Source organism: Schistocerca nitens, chromosome 2 (genome assembly GCF_023898315.1).
Source record: "Schistocerca nitens isolate TAMUIC-IGC-003100 chromosome 2, iqSchNite1.1, whole genome shotgun sequence".
In the NCBI taxonomy this organism is placed as follows: Eukaryota; Metazoa; Arthropoda; class Insecta; order Orthoptera; family Acrididae; genus Schistocerca; species Schistocerca nitens.
Genome location: NC_064615.1, coordinates 970,248,040 through 970,264,787, shown reverse-complemented (window position 1 = coordinate 970,264,787; position 16,748 = coordinate 970,248,040). Strand labels below are relative to the sequence as shown.

The 16,748-nt window shown below is 42.1% G+C and overlaps 1 protein-coding gene across 1 annotated transcript in view; it reads left to right on the top strand.

Moving 5' to 3' along the window:
* Nucleotides 1-16,748, top strand: part of LOC126235479 (diacylglycerol kinase eta) — a 557,124-nt gene that overhangs the window by 254,638 nt on the left and 285,738 nt on the right. The window contains exons 4-5 of the mRNA XM_049944200.1: nt 14,226-14,362; nt 14,534-14,625. Of these exons, the coding sequence (XP_049800157.1) occupies nt 14,226-14,362; nt 14,534-14,625 (229 nt within the window). The remainder of the gene's footprint in view (nt 1-14,225; nt 14,363-14,533; nt 14,626-16,748) is intronic.

Below are 16,748 nucleotides of genomic sequence, written 5' to 3'. Positions count from 1 at the left end.
AGCCACCCATGATCGTCACATCTGCAGTGATGAGCTCAAAATATACCGAGGGTCTCAATGAAGCCTTCACTGACCATAATTATCCTCTCAACCTTGTACAAAAACATATCTCCCGTGCCTTATCTTTCCAGTCCTCCTCCACCTCTCAAAGTCCCACAGTCTGGCCACAGAGGAGCATTCCGCTCATAACTCAGTACCATCCGGGAGTGGAGCAATTGAATTACATTCTCTGCCAGGGTTATGATTACCTCTCGTCATGCCCTGAAATGAGAAATGTCTTGCCCACTATCTTTCCCACCCCTCCTACGGTGGTATCCCACTATCCACTGAACCTACATAATATACTCGTCCATCCTTACAAAAAAAAACCCTGCTCCCAATCCATTACCTCATGCTGTTGATATTTCTCCCAGGTTATATGGCCGTGGGCCATAGAATTCTTCTATTCCTAACGTTTCGTCCAATACTACGTTGGACATCCTCAGAGGTATGGCTGGTCCTGCTGAGTCCTGCCGACTGACGAGTCGGGACCTGCACATGTGAAGGAGGAAGATATCCTCGACTGGGGGCGAAGTACTAGCGCACGAGGCGCTTCACCTTCTGTCATGACGGTTTGGCTAGAAAATTACATGGCTTTATCGTGCTGCTTGGCTTGGCTTTGTGCATTTTTTTTAATATATAAAAGAAAGATTAAAGGATAGTGAGAGGGACAGTGAGAGAAATGGAAAACGAACGGCCTAAGTGACTGGCCGGTAGTTTTAGCAAGAGTCTCCGCTACTGTGATGATGGCCTCGCATGGTTTTCATTACTAATACTGTCGTTGTTGACGTGCAATGGCTTCCAAGGCTTCCTGATCTTCGGGATCCACCTTCCTCCTACCAGACCGGAACTCTTCCCTCACCCATAGGTCTATAATGTCTACTAAGTCGTCCCATTGAGAGGGGGTGAAGATGGGGTGTGAATTTATCAAGGCTAGTTCTTTCTTCGTGAGCGCTTCCATTAATATGTCACGGTATCTGTACGTGCGCATGGGGATCGGTCGATGGGGGAGGGGAGGTATTGGCTGGTCTGGCGGGGTAAAGGGGTATGGATAAACTGGCATGGGGTAGGACCCGTCCTTCAGTGTCGCGGCAATGTGCTTCAGGGCGACCTGCACGTTCCTCACTGTGGGGAATGGTATGCTCGGGCTCAGCCTCCTCTTCTTCGTTGGCTTCTCGGCTTGCGAGGAGTCAGGAGGCGCTGTAGCACCCTTGCTTGCGGCTGCCACCTAGGAGGCGGGCAGTCCAGGCGGCACATCCTCTGTTTCCATGGGCGCCACCTCCTGCATTGCTGCAGGAGGGGGAACGGCAGTTGTTTGCGTGGCCGCGTCGACCCCCACCGGACGTCTCACAGCGGGGGCGGCGGCGGGAACTGGCGGCTTCTTCTTGATAGCCCGCAGCTCATCGCGCAGCCGTTGGAGCTGGCGATGCACAGCTGCGAGCTCCTCCTTCAGTGCGGCCCTTTCGGCCGCAAAGGCGGCTTGGAAGCCGGCCAAAGCTTCATCGGTGGCGGCCTCAAGGCGGCGCGGCTCGCGCCCCTCGCCGGAGCGGGGGGCGGGGCGGCCGTCGAGGTGCTTGACGTCGCCGCAGGGCGTGGTGCGGCGAGTAGAAGGCGTGACTCGCGGAGGTAGCCGCAGCTACGCGAGTTGGCGGCGTGTGGCCCGCCGCAGTTCACGCAGCTGCAGGCCACCCCACGAGGTTTCGTGCAGCTGCGGGTGTCGTGAGTCGCCGCGCACTTCAAGCACGCGACGGCGTTCTTACACCCGCGCGCGGTGTGCCCCAGGTGCTGACAGTTGTAGCACTGGAGCATCGTCCCCGTCCGCTGCGTTCGCTTGCGCCTTGGCTGCCGTTGGCGGCCGCCGGTGAACCCCATCGCATGGATGAGGGTTTCCAATGCGGCGGCAATCTGCTTCCCAGCCATGGCGTTCGTGCGCGGAGACGATGTGAGTCGCAGCGAGTCGAGCGGCGGAATGACGAGTCGGGCGTCGGAGAGCGGCCTAAATACCGAGGAAAGTGGGCGTGGTCTAGCTTGCACATAGTAGCAGACAGAAAGCTAGTCAAAGATAAAATGTAACTATCGATAATAGTCCATCATAGATAAAAATCACTTATCGATTCTGTAACGCCACTGTCCATATCTCGCTTAATTTCAAGGCCTCTTCTTTTCTATTAAATTTATCTTCCTGTTTATAAATTTCAATAGCCTCCCTATACAGTCGTGGATAATAGTTCGCGGTAGCACTTAAAACTGTAGTTTCAGAAAACTTAACTACATGGTCACCTGACTGAAGTGCATGTTCCGCAACGGCCGATTTATCTGTTTTCCCAGTCGGCAAAGACTTTTGTGCTCCTTTACCCTCGTATTCACACTTCTTTTCGTAGTACCAATATAGACCTTGCCACAAGGAGATGGAATTTTATACACATCGCTAGATGATAATGGTGGCCTTCTATCTTTAACAGAACGAAGTACTTGTCCTGTTTTTCTGGTAGGTTTGAATACCGCTTTCACTTTATGTTTCAGCAAAATTTTGCCCATTTGATCTGTAACCTTACTAACGAAAGGTAAAGACACCGTGTTCTTCCATTGCTGTGTAACATCCTTGTCCTTTGGCCTGCTGTAATGAGGTCTTAAAACTCTATTAATTTCTTTGTTTGAGTATTGCATTCTTCTCGAAGGCCTGTTTCAGATGATTCAGTTCTGTATCCAGATGTTCCGGCATACAAATCCATTTTGCCCTGTCCACTAAACTTTTGATTACACCCCCCCCCCCTTTTTTTTGTGGGCGATGATTGGAGTTCTTATGTAAGTATCTATCAGTATGTGTGCTCTTCCGAAACACTTTATGTTTTAGACTGCCATCGGTCTGCTTCATGACTAACACATCGAGAAACGAAATAGCCTGGTCTTTTTCCACTTCAGTGGTAAACTGAATTTTAGGGTTTATGCTATTAAGATAATCAAAAAATTCGTCTAAGGCTTTTTTACCATGTGTCCAAACCACGAATGTGTCGTCTACATAACGATACCAACAACATGGTTTCTTATTTGCCTTATTCAACGCTAATTGTTCAAATTTCTCCATGTAAAAATTGAAAATCGCAGGGCTCAACGGGTTACCCATAGCAACACCATCCACTTCCTCATAAAACTCCTCATCCCACTGAAACTGGCCAGATGTGAGACAGTGTCTGTAATGGCAGAGACTGTTATTAACAAATCGATGAGAGCATTCTCAGGATGAGATTTCAGTTCTCGCAAAAGGAGGTAATTATGTTATTACTCCTACGCATGTACCACTGGAAGAGATTATTACGAATGTGGAAGCAGCGATTCGAACCCTCCCTAAGACAACTGCTAATGCAATTCGTATTGAAATCACAAGGGTCTTATGCCATAATAAGCCATTGGAGAGTAATTTAACTAAAGGGGAGAGGAAGGCCCTCAGGGTTTTAAATGCGGAAGAAGAGATAGTTGTTCTTCCATCTGATAAAGGCAATGCCACTGTAGTGATGAACAAAGAGGACTACAGAAGTAAGATTTTGGATCTATTAGTGGCGGGACATTACAATAAAATTAGAAGAGACCTGACGGCTGTTATTTTGAGGAAAACTAATACGTTGATAAAGTCTTCTGCTTCCATTCCACAGAAGGATAAAAAGTTTTGCTAAGGAGTGAAGCTAAGTGTCCCAGACTTTATGGTTTACCTAAAGTTCACAAAATAAATCTCCCTCTGAGACCCATTGTTAGTGCGATGAGGAGTTTTATGAGCAAGTGGATGGTGTTGCCATGGGTAACCCGTTGAGCCCTGCGATTACCAATTTTTAGATGGAGAAATTTGAACAATTAGCGTAGAATTAAGCAAATAAGAAACCATGTGGTTGGTATCGTTATGTAGATGACAAATACGTGGTTTCGACACACGGTAAAAGAGCCTTAGATGAATTTTTTGATTATCTTAATAGCATAAACCCTAAAATTCAGTTTACCATTGAAGTGGGAAAAAACCAGGCTATTTCGTTTCTCGATGTGTTAGTCATGAGGCAGAGCGATGGCAGTCTAAAACATAAAGTGTTTTGGAAGAGCACACATACTGATAGATACTTACATAAGAACTCCAATTATCACCCACAAAAAAAAAAAAGGTGTAATCAAAAGTTTAGTGGACAGGGCAAAATCGATTTGTACGCCGGAACTGAATCATCTGAATCAGGCCTTAGAAAAGAATGGGTACTCAAACAAAGAAATTAATAGAGTTTTAAGACCTCATTACAGCAGGCCAAAGGACAAGGATGTTACACAGCAATGGAAGAACACGGTGTCTTTACCTTTCATTAGTAAGGTTACAGATCAAATGGGCAAAATTTTGCTGAAACATAAAGAGAAAGCGGTATTCAAACCTACCAGAAAAATAGGACAAGTACTTCATTCTGTTAAAGATAGAAGGCCACCATTATCATCTAGCGGTGTGTATAAAATTCCGTGTACTTGTGGCAAGGTCTATATTGGTACTACGAAAAGAAGTGTGAATACGAGGGTAAAGGAGCACAAAAGTCTTTGCCGACTGGGAAAAACAGATAAATCGGCCGTTGCGGAACATGCACTTCAGTCAGGTGACCATGTAGTTAAGTTTTCTGAAACTACAGTTTTAAGTGCTACCGCGAACTATTATCCACGACTGTATAGGGAGGCTATTGAAATTTATAAACATGAAGATAATTTTAATAGAAAAGAAGAGGCCTTGAAATTAAGCGAGATATGGACAGTGGCGTTACATAATCGATAAGTGATTTTTATCTATGACGGACTATTATCCATTGTTACATTTTATCTTTAACTAGTTTTCTCTCTGCTACTATGTGCAAGCTAGACCACGCCCACTTTCCTTGGTATTTACGTCGCTCTCCGACGCCAGACTCGTCAGTCGGAAGGACTCAGCAGGACCAGCTATACCTCTGAGGATGCCCAGCGTAGTATTGGACGAAACGTTAGGAATAGAAGAATTCCATGGACCACGGCCATATAACCCGGAAGAATTATCAACAACAGTACCATCCGGTCATGAAAGCCTTCATTGTATCCTTACCTCATGGCTCATAACCCTAGATGCAAGACCTGTTCCACACATCCTACCACCACCTAATCCAGTCTGGTCACTAACATCACCTATCACATCAGAGGCAGGGCTACATGTAAACCAGTCATGTGATTGACAAGCTAAGCTGCAACCACTGTGCTGCATTCTATGTAGGCATGACAACCAACAAGCTGTCTGTCCACATGAATGGCCACTAACAAACTGTGGCCAAAAAACAAGTGGACCGCACTGTTGCAGAACACGCTGCCAAACCTGATATCCCTCGTCTCAATGACTGCTTCACAGCCTTTGCCATGTGGATCCTTCCCACCAACACCAGCTTTTCTGAATTGCACAGGTGGGAACTTTCCCTGCAATATATCCTATCTTCCCATAACCCTCCTGGCCCAAACCTTCGTTAGTCACTGTCCTCCCTCATCCAGCCCTCTCTTTGTTCCCATTCCAGCACTACACAGCCGTCATCTCTCTGCCACACCCAGTCTTTTGATTTCTTTTATTTCTGTCCTTTCAACTACTTACCATCCCCCCTCCCCATCTTCTCTCTTGCCCTCCGTCTAAACTGCAGCACTTCACTCTCCACCACCCCCCACCATACTATCACTCCCCCTCCCCACCCCACCCCCCAGCCTTCTCCTTACCCCCCACACAGTCACTACTCCCGTCATGCACTGGTGCTGTCACCACTCCCGTCATGCACTGGTGCTGCTGTTCATAGTGTGGTTTCAGTTGTCTGCAGACGTGTGTGCAGTATGTGTTTGCGTGAGTGTGTGTGCATGCGTGTATGTGTATTTATTGCTGACAAAGGCCTTAATGGCCGAAAGCTATAATTGTGTGAATCTTTTTGTTGTGCCTATCGTGACTCAGCAGCTGCACCATATGGTGAGTGGCAACTTTCCTTCTCTAATATTGTTACATTCCATCCTGGATTATCCATTGTTTGATTTTTGTTCTTACTTTATCATTCACATCTTCTATCAGTCTTATTTTTTAGATGTCTGTACCCTTTCCATGTGCTTCATTTGCTGAATTTTTACATTTTATCCTTTCCTCAATTAGATCCAGTATCTCACATGTTATTTAAGGACTTATAATGTACTTTGTCTTTTTCCCTATTTGATCCTCAGATGGATTCACTATTAAATCTCTCAAAGCTACCTAATCATCTTGTTCTATGTTCTCATCCCCTGTTTCAATCAGAATTGCCTAAAGCTCCCTCTGAAACTCTCAGTAGTCTAAGTTTCTTTCAACTTATCATGGTCATATCTCCTTAAATTTCTAGTTCAAACCTGCTGCAGGAGGTGTCTTACAGTTGAAAATTGATTTCATAATGTCTGCATTAACATTGTATAATTAATCTGAAACCTTCTAGTGATCCAAATTCTCTTTCGTGTATACAACCTCTTCCATTATTCTTAAAGCTAGTGTTAGCACTGACTGTATCCTGATACATGAATGATGGCAGTTTGTGCATGTTGGGGCACGGATGTTGATTGTATTGTTGCCAGTTCCAAACAACAGTTGCGGTAGGCTCATGTACATATTTTGCACTTGAAATCCTGCAAATTATGTGTCCCACTTGCTTATGCAGAATTTGTTGCTTACTACCACCATTAGTGATAATAACCTGCAACAGATGGAATAGAAATTCACTAAGCAACTTGCTACAGTCACATTTAATGGTCGCTTTAGCTACAGCATTCACAGCAGAGTGCTCAGAACACCACTGAACATTCACTGAATGTTGGAGAATGCATGACATAGGTGGGAAGAACAACCTAAACTCGATGCCATCTTTCGTGACTCCAACTATACATTAAGCTCGAGTCAAAATTCTTCCAAGTGGCTTCCTCTTTCATTCCGTTCCCCCAGTCCAAGTTCTCTTACTATTTCCCTACTCTTCCTTTTCCTAATATTGAATTTAAGTCCCCATCAAGTTTTCCTCTTCCTTAACTATTTGAATAATTTCTTTTATCTCATCATACATTCTTTCAGCCTCTTCATCATGTGTGGAGGTAGTTGGCATACGAACTTGTACTACTGGGATGGGTGTTGACTTCATTTTATTGTCTATGATGATGTGTTCATTGTGATGTTGATAGTTGCTTATGAGCTTTTGTATTGCTTATTCATTATTGTTCTTACTCCTGCATTAGCCTTATTTGATTCTGTATTTATAATCTCATACTCATCATACCGGAAGTCTTGTTTTTCTTGCCATTACACTTCACGAATTCACACTGTATCTAACTTCAGCCTACTAATTTCCCTTTTTTAAATGCTCTAACTTCCTACCCAATTAAGTGATCTAACATTCCATGCTCTCACCATAGAATACCTGTTTTATTTTTCCTGATGATGATATCCTCCTGAGTAGCCCCCCACTCTGAGAACTGAATGGGAGACTATTTTACGTTCAGACTATCCCATCATCATTTAAACACACAGTAGAGCTGCATGTCCTCAAGAAAAATTATGGCTGTAGTTTCCCCTTGCTTTGAGCTGGTCACAGTACTAGCACAGCAAACTTTTAAATGACTTAAGTCAGATAGCCTATCCCCGATGTTATTCAATCTGTATATTGAGCAAACAGTAAAGGAAACAAAAGAAAAATTCGGAGTAGGTATTAAAATCCATTGAGAAGAAGTAAAAACTATGAGGTTCGCCGATGACATTGTGATTCTGTCAGAGACAGCAAAGACCTTGGAAGAGCAGTTGAATGGAATGGACAGTGTCTTGAAAGGAGGATATAAGATGAACATCAACAAAAGCAAAACGAGGATAATGGAATGTAGTCGAATTAAGTCGGGTGATGCTGAGGGAATTAGATTAGGGAATGAGATACTTAAAGTAGTAAAGGAGTTTTGCTATTTGGGGAGCAAAATAACTGATGATGATCGAAGTAGAGAGGCTATAAAATGCAGACTGGCAATGGCAAGGAAAGCATTTCTGAAGAAGAGAAATTTGATATATAAATTTAAGTGTCAGGAAGTCGTTTCTGAAAGTATTTGTATGGAGTGTACCCATGTATGGAAGTGAAACATGGACGATAAATAGTTTGGACAAGAAGAGAATAGAAGCTTTCGAAATGTGGTGCTACAGAAGAATGCTGAAGATTAGATGGGTAGATCACATAACTAATGAGGAGATATTGAATAGAATTGGGGAGAAGAGGAGTTTGTGGCACAACTTGACTAGAAGAAGGGATCAGTTGGTAGGACATGTTCTGAGGCATCAAGGGATCACCAATTTAGTATTGGAGGGCAGCGTGGGGGGTAAAAATCATAGAGGGAGACCCAAGAGATGAATACACTAAGTAGATTCAGAAGGATGTAGTTTGCGGTAGGTACTGGGAGATGAAGAAGCTTGCACAGGATAGAGTAGCATGGAGACCTGCATCAAACAAGTCTCAGGACTGAAGACAACAACAACAACAAGTCAGATCAGTCCAGCCTCTATACTGCTGCCCATACAACTACTGTAAAGACTGCTGTCTCTTTTCAGGAACCATGGATTAACCTGGTCGCTCCACAGATACCCTCAATCTTGATCACACCACCTCAGCAAGGTCCATAGATCATAGGGGGATCAATAATTACATTGGCCAGACTTCCAAAAAGAATGTAAATTTTCATTGTATAGTGTAGAACCAGATGCATAGTGGTATCAGACAGTTCCATTACAAAATTACAATTTCACAGAAAGCACCAGCAGTTCCCTCTTGGTTAAGGATTAAATTATTTTAATATGAAGCACAATGCTGTTATTTTGTGTGTGCATTTCTAAGGAATACAGGATCTACAATATATTCTCAAAAGTCAATCAGGGAGATTTATTCATGTTGATTGTTTTATAAAACTATGGAACAATATACGCTCCTTTATTAAGTTGGTCAGAAATTCAAATTACAGTATAAAACTGTTGTAGAATGGAGTTTTCACTACATTTCTCTCTGAATTATTGGCCTGGCCAAGTGACACCATTTGACCATTTGTTCCACGTAGGCCATTGAAGAACTTTAACTCATTTAGCAGTAGTTCATTTAGTCTTTTGTTCTGTTAGCATCATCTTACAGAATATCGAAATTCATCAGTTTGACATGTGATTGCTCAATAACTGCCACATTGCATTTAAACTTCAAGTGTTTCATTTTATTTACAGACACTACAAAAAAGAAAAGAAAAACTCACACTTTGATGATGTCATGTTCACAGTTCTTCTGCTTGATCTTCTAATAATGTATGCAGCAGCTACCATGAGGGTCTACCATACTTGTTAAGTCAGAATAAGATTCATGAGAACTATTTAAAATCACTGTAATTATTTTTATATTCAGTTAAATGATTTTCACTCACAATAGTTTTTCATATACTACTCTTAGAAATTGCCACCAGTTAATTCTCCATGACCGTACTCATATAGGTCTTGCTGCTGTTACTGTTCAGATAATTTTTTTATGCTACGCCAACTTTTAATGCTTGCTAGTTGACAGCGCCACTGTTGTTTCATATCGGTTCTAATACTGCTCCTAATAACTACCCCTCCCTCTATAGTTCACAAAATTTCAGTCTGACAGTTTGGATTAGCAAAATACATAAAAGTGTTTCATTGTATACATAAATATTTGTTGTTGTTATGGTGGTCTTCATTCCAGAGACTGGTTTGATGCAGCTCTCCATGCTACACTATCCTGTGAAAGCTTCTTCATCTCCCAATACCTCCTGCAACCTAAATCCTTCTGAACCTGCTTAGTGTATTCATCTCTTGGTCTCCCTCTATGATTTTTACCCTCCATGCTGCCCTCCAATACTAAATTGGTGATCCCTTGATGCCTCAGAACATGTCCTACCGACGGATCCCTTCTTCTAGTCAAGTTGCACCACAAATTTCTCTTCTCTCCAATTCTATTCAATACCTCCACATTAGTTATGTGGTCTACCCATCTAATTTTCAGCATTCTTCTGTAGCACCACATTTCAAAAGCTTCTGTTCTCTTCTTGTCTAAACTATTTGATGTCCATGTTTCACTTGCATACATGGCTACACTCCACACAAATACTTTCAGAAATGACTACCTGACATTTAAATCTGTACTCAATTAAGGGATCTGACATTCCATGCTCCGATCTGTAGAATGCCAGTTTTCTTTCTCCTGATAACAACATCCTCCTGAGTAGTCCCAGCCTGGAGATCCAAATGGTGGACTATTTTACCTGCGGAATATTTTACCCAAGAGGACGTCATCATCATTTAACCATACAGTAAAGCTGCATGCCCTTGGGAAAAATTACGGCTGTAGTTTCCCCTTGCTTTCAGCTTTTCCCAGTACCAGCACAGCAAGGCCGTTTTGGTTAGTGTCAATCATCCAGACTGTTACCCCTGCAACTACTGAAGAGGCTGCTGCCCCTCTTCAGGAACCACACGTTTGTCTAGCCTCTCAACAGATACCCCTCCATTGTGGTTGCACCTAAAGTATGGCTATCTGTATCGCTGAGGCAGGCAAGCCTCCCCACCAACAGCAAGGTCCATGGTTCATGGAGGGGGAGGGGGGGGAGGACACATAAATATTTATAAAGTATTAAACATGACTCAATAACTCATATTTTGGAGGTATGGTTTTCAATTGTTGGTTGAAAATATTTTACAAAATGATGTTTAGACACATTACTCTCAGGGAAACCATGCCAATCATTATCTTTAAGAGAATTTATAGTGTGACCTTGATATTAAATTCTTTACCCGATACAAGGTACAATTCGTAAACCTTACTATTTCCTTGAAGAAGTATTTTATGTCAAACTGAAAACATAAGTGTATGAATTTAGGCTAGATTGCTACATTGGGGTGGGCAGTGGGTGCAGAAGAGGCATGGGTTGTATAGAGAGAGGGATAGCAGAGCAGGGATGTGGTGGGAACAGTATGGTAGGCTGCTTGGTGCAACATCAGGAGAACTATATAAGAGAATGTAAGAAGGAACCAGAGAGGAGAAGAGGACTGATGACCTCAGATGTTAAGTCCCATAGTGCCCAGAGCCATTTGAACCAGAGAGGAGAGAAGCAAAGAAAGGGTAAGGAATACGCAAGTGATCTGTGGGTTTATGAGGCCTGTGTGAGATGAATGGTAGCAAGGAACAGGTTAGAGGCAGGTGAAGGACAGGAACTAGCAAAGGCTGAGGGGGGTAGGGGGTGTTAATGGAAACAAAGGTGCTGAAGGGAGAGATCCCACCTGCACAGTTCAGGAAAGCTGGTGTTGGTGGGTAGGATCCAGATGACACACATGAGCTGTGATCCAGCCATTGAAGTCAAGCACACCACATTGGTGATATAGGTGGCAACTGGATAGTCCAGTTGGCCCTTGGCCACAGTTTGACAGTGGCCATTCATTTGGACAGACAGCTTGTTAGAGGTCATACACACATGTTCACCTGGTAAAGGACTTTGTCTGATAAATGAATGTATCCTACAGTACTCTTTAAAATGGGCCTGTCTGCTCTTCAGTGCCCCCTGTGTATGATGATTAGCAGTCCATCCTAATTCATATTGCCAGTACATTCAGGATTTTCCAAATACTCTACTAAATTCAGAAAAAAATGTGTCAACGAATCTATTATGTTAATTTTAGCAGATATCCAGTTTGAAAGACTTTAATGTTTTCTGCTCGTAACATACATGAACAAATAAACTACAATAGTTCTGTAAAATAAGTGTTATTCTGTAAAATGAATGTTACAAGGAAGTTGACAGGGAAGCTTACTACATTTCAATACTTACTACATTTCAACTTGATCCTGCCCTTCCTTACTATATCACCAGCAAGATGGGGTGTTATCCACAGGTAATGGAGAGCGGTATTAGATATACTGTTTCATGTGTGACTGAAATTATATATACTCGCGCGCGCGCCCACACACACACACACACACACACACACACACACACACACACACACACACACACACACACACACACACACACACACACACACACACACACACACACACAAAAACTGTTGCATCACCCCAGTTCCCAAACTCCTGAAGATAGACATTGACTGTGGGTATTGTATCACAGACAGTCCCTTTGACTGCTCAGAGATGTCACTAAACCCACCCAAAGATGTAAATAACCATGCATGAGCTGTACCTATTAGATGGAGGGGGTCCGACAGCCAATCAGTTCCAGTCATTCCACCAGGAAGGAGCTACACGGGTCGTGTTGCCTGTAGTTCAATCATGCCTATATGGTCAATACTATGGTTCGATCATGTCTGCATTGTTACTTTGTGCCAGGAAGGTCTCTCAACAAGGGAAGTGTCCAGGCATCTTGGAGTGAACCAAAGCGATGTTGTTCAGGCATGGAGGAGATACAGAGAGAAAGGAACTGTCAATGACATGTCTTGCTCAGGCCGCCCGTGGACTACTAGTGCAGTGGATGACTGCTATGTACAGATTGTGGCTCAGAGGATCCCTGACAGCAATGCCACCATGTTGAATAATGCTTTTCGTGCAGCCGCAGAACCTTGTGTTACAACTCAAACTGTGCGCAATAGGCTGCATGATGCACAACTTCACTCCCAACGTCCATGGCGAGGTCTGTCTTTGCAACCACAACACCATGCAGCACAGTACAGATGGGCCCAGTAACATACCGAATGGAACACTCAGGATTGGCATCACATTCTCTTCACCAGCGAGTGTCGCATATGCCTTCAACCAGAAAATCGCCTGCGACATGTTTGGAGGCAATGCGGTCAGACTGACTGCCTTAGACACACTGTCCAGCGAGTGCAGCAAGGTGGAGGTTCCCTGCTTTTTTGGAGTGGCATTATGTGGGACCGACATATGCTGTTGGTGGTTATGGAAGGCACCATACCGGCTGTACAATACGTGAATACCATCCACCGACCGATAGTGCAACCATGCCTGCAGCATATACCCAAGGCATTCGTCTTCATGGACAACAATTCGCGTCCCCATTGTGCACATCTAGTGAATGACTTCCTTCAGGATAATGACATCGCTCGACTAGAGTGGCCAGCATGTTCTCCAGACATGAACCCTATCGAACATGCCTGGGATAGATTGAGAAGGGCTGTTTATGGGTGACATGACCGATCAACCACTCTGAGGGATCCACGCCGAATCGCCGTTGAGGAGTGGGACAATCTGGACTAACAGTGCCTTGATGAACTTGTGTATAGTATGGTGCGACAAATACAGGCCTCACCAATGCAAGAGGACGTGCTACTGGGCATTAGAGGTACTGGTGTGTACAGCAGTCTGGACCACCACCTCTGAAGGTCTCACTATATGGTGGTACAACATGCAATGTGTGGTTTTAATGAGCAATAAAAAGGGCGGAAATGATGTTTATGTTTATCTCTATTCCAATTTTCTGTACAGGTTTCAGAACTCTCAGAATCGAGGCGATGAAAAACTGTTTTTGGTGTGTGTGTGTGTGTGTGTGTGTGTGTGTGTGTGTGTGTGTGTCATTTCTCCATGCTCTTGTTGACTAGTGGTCCCTGTTAATTTCTTAACCAGCAGTTTATTCTTACCTGATGTTGTGAAGAGAATGTAGCAGTCATTGAAAGTGATCTGATTGTGCGATCAATTTTTCAAGCCTTTCTAATTGTGAATGTGTACATCAGTTTCACAACTTCTTTTCATTTATGTTACATGACTGAAGACAATGTTCAGATGATTTTATTGATATAACTTATTTGCTTCAGGCTATAAATGTTCTTAGTTGCCATTCTGATGTCCAACAAAAAACAAAAGAGAGAAAATTAAAAGCAGCAGCTTACTAAGTCATGATGAAAGAACATGTTTAGTAAAGACAATTTCTAAAGAATATTTTCATTCAGTAATGATTAAGGAACTCATAAATCTTGAATATATGTTTACTTCAGCTGGACAAAATTCAAAATTAAATGTTTATCCACTCTGTGAATGGTTGTACATATTACAAAAACATCATTATCAAATATGAAAGCTGGTCATTAAATAATGAGCAGCTGTATAGTTATTGGCATTACATAAGAAACATTTACAATATTTGTGCTTTGTGTACAATGTATTTTATCCTATTTTCAGGCGTCATGTCGCATGGTCTCAGCTGTGAGGTGTGTAAATTCAAAGTTCATAAAAGATGTGCAGTCAAGGCCATCAGTAACTGCAAGTGGACCACTCTCTCCAGTGTTGGGAAGGACATTATCGAAGATATGGATGGAGTACGTTACGGCAGTTAATCTCTTACATTTCTTAATGCCATTATTTATAATGTTTAATGCTTTATGATACTAGTGTTTTACTTCTTCTGATAGCACAGAAGTCTTTCCTGATGCTGCTGTGAACTGCTTCCTCCTGTACTTCAGCTCTGAACCTTTTCTTCAACCTTACAGAATCTCACAATGCCACACCAGTGGATGGAAGGAAATCTGCCAGTTTCAGCAAAATGTGCAGTTTGTGAACGAACATGTGGTTCAGTATTAAGGTATGTCATTACATTTAATGTGTGCATTTTATCAAGACATTTTGATCTTCAAGGTACACTAGAGATAAAATGAAAGAACTGTACAATAAATAGATTAAAATAGTGAAATTATGATTGAAGAGTTTAAACTGGAGGTTTTTAGAGAGGGGGTAGCTCAGTTGTTAATTGTATAAAGTACTGGTATTAAGATACTGCTGTACTTAAATATATTTTGTTACTAATAGCATGTTACATGAGAATTTCTCTTATATTTTCAGATCAGTTTTCATCTGTCTTTTTTCCCACATTTCCATAATTCGTGTGTACTAGATCCAGTCACACTTTTCTTAGATATCTGCTCAGACATTGTCTGTGGCTGTTTACTTCACAATAGGATATTCCTATCCTATCAAGCTACAAAATCTCCTCTGTCCTCACCCAAATGACCGATAAGATTTCTGAGGACAAAGAAACATATGGACAGAGTTTATTCATCTGAAAGTAACTTTTCTCCACCTGTGTAGAGTAACAGATGTTACACCATTGACTGGTTTACATTCAGAATGATCTATCACATGCTCTCAGAGCTTGTGAGTCTCCTGTGCAGAGCTAGAGCTGTGATATCAAATGTATTGCATGTGTGGCACGATGAAAAAAGAATTCTGTAAATTCAGAAAATTGCAAAGCATTGCTCCTATATGTTATCAGCTATAGAGCATCTGATATAGGGTAAATACAAGCAGTCTGCCATTGATGGTGTGGTCTTCAGTCCAAAGACTGGTTCGAAGTCTGCCAGTAAGAATTTAAAGGTGTCAGGAAGAGAGGTTTCTTTGTCAGCAGTAGGAAAAATTAAGTGATACAACAAGGTGATGCTGGCATTTTCTCTTTATGATTTCTAGGGCATGTTTGACTATTCTAGTAGGACAACTAAATGATATGCTGAGTACGTTTCATTATTCATAATCTTCAATAAAGACCTCTAAAATTGGTAAAACTGTCTTTTCATTGCTTTCAGAGTATAAAAATGTCACTTTTTCTGCAACCACACTTTTTGCACTGTGTGCTTACAGGACACTGTCAGGAAGAGAACTGTGTTCTTTGAACACTTCCTTAGGATGGATAAGGGAAGGTTAACACATCAGATAATAAGGTTTCTTGTAAAAAAGAGAATTGTATTTTCCATGAATGCACAGACAGCATTGGAAATGTTCAAATGTCTTCCAAGCCGGACATCCTGACTTTTGGTACCTCTTCTGATACAAGTGATGAATTGGTAGAGCATTGCCCTCCGCCTTACCATATGTGAAGTGCACTTCTGGCAGCTCCTAATTTAAGTGCATGTGAAACACCAATGTTGCCTCAAAATTAACTGTGTGATGTCATGGTAGTTACCTGCAAGCAGAAGAATGTTCCCTTCAATATCACTATTTTGTAGGCTCTAACTTGGAAACCAAGGATTTCTGAACGTATGTTGTAATGAACTTTTACTATTGTCTAATATGAGGAACACATACTGTACCTAAAATTATGCACTATGTTTTTGGGACATCCTTTATAACTGATCCACTTGATTATGCAAGACACAGGACTCATATTCAGGGGGAATGAGAGTCAAATCCATGGCCTGCACCCTCATTTAGGTTTCCCTCTGGTTTCCTCAATCATGCCAGGTGAATGCTGAGAAGGTTCCTCCAATGATACATTCCCAGTTCACTTCCCCATCCTTAACTGTCTGACCTCGTGCTCCACATCTGATCACCTCAATATTGACAGGATGTTAAGCTTTTATAAAGTTCCTTCCTTCCTGAATTATCTAGAATAAATAACAAAGATCTTTACTGATGCAATATGATTTGTGATGTGAAATTTGTGTTCATTAGCATTTACTATTTATCAATAGCATGTGATACATTTTTATGAGAGTAATTTATGCCAAACTAGCATAACAAATTCAGATCACTGTCTAAGAACAGTATTTTGTAATTTTTTTATTTGAAACTTTTTTGTTCTTATTTGTTTGGTGCAATAGCTCCATATTTATGAATGAATATGTTGCTTTAGGATTTATGTTAAATGTAAATAGTTTCTGAAGGTACTAGGCAGAAAATGATATTACATAAATTGAAACAGGGGTGTCACAGGTC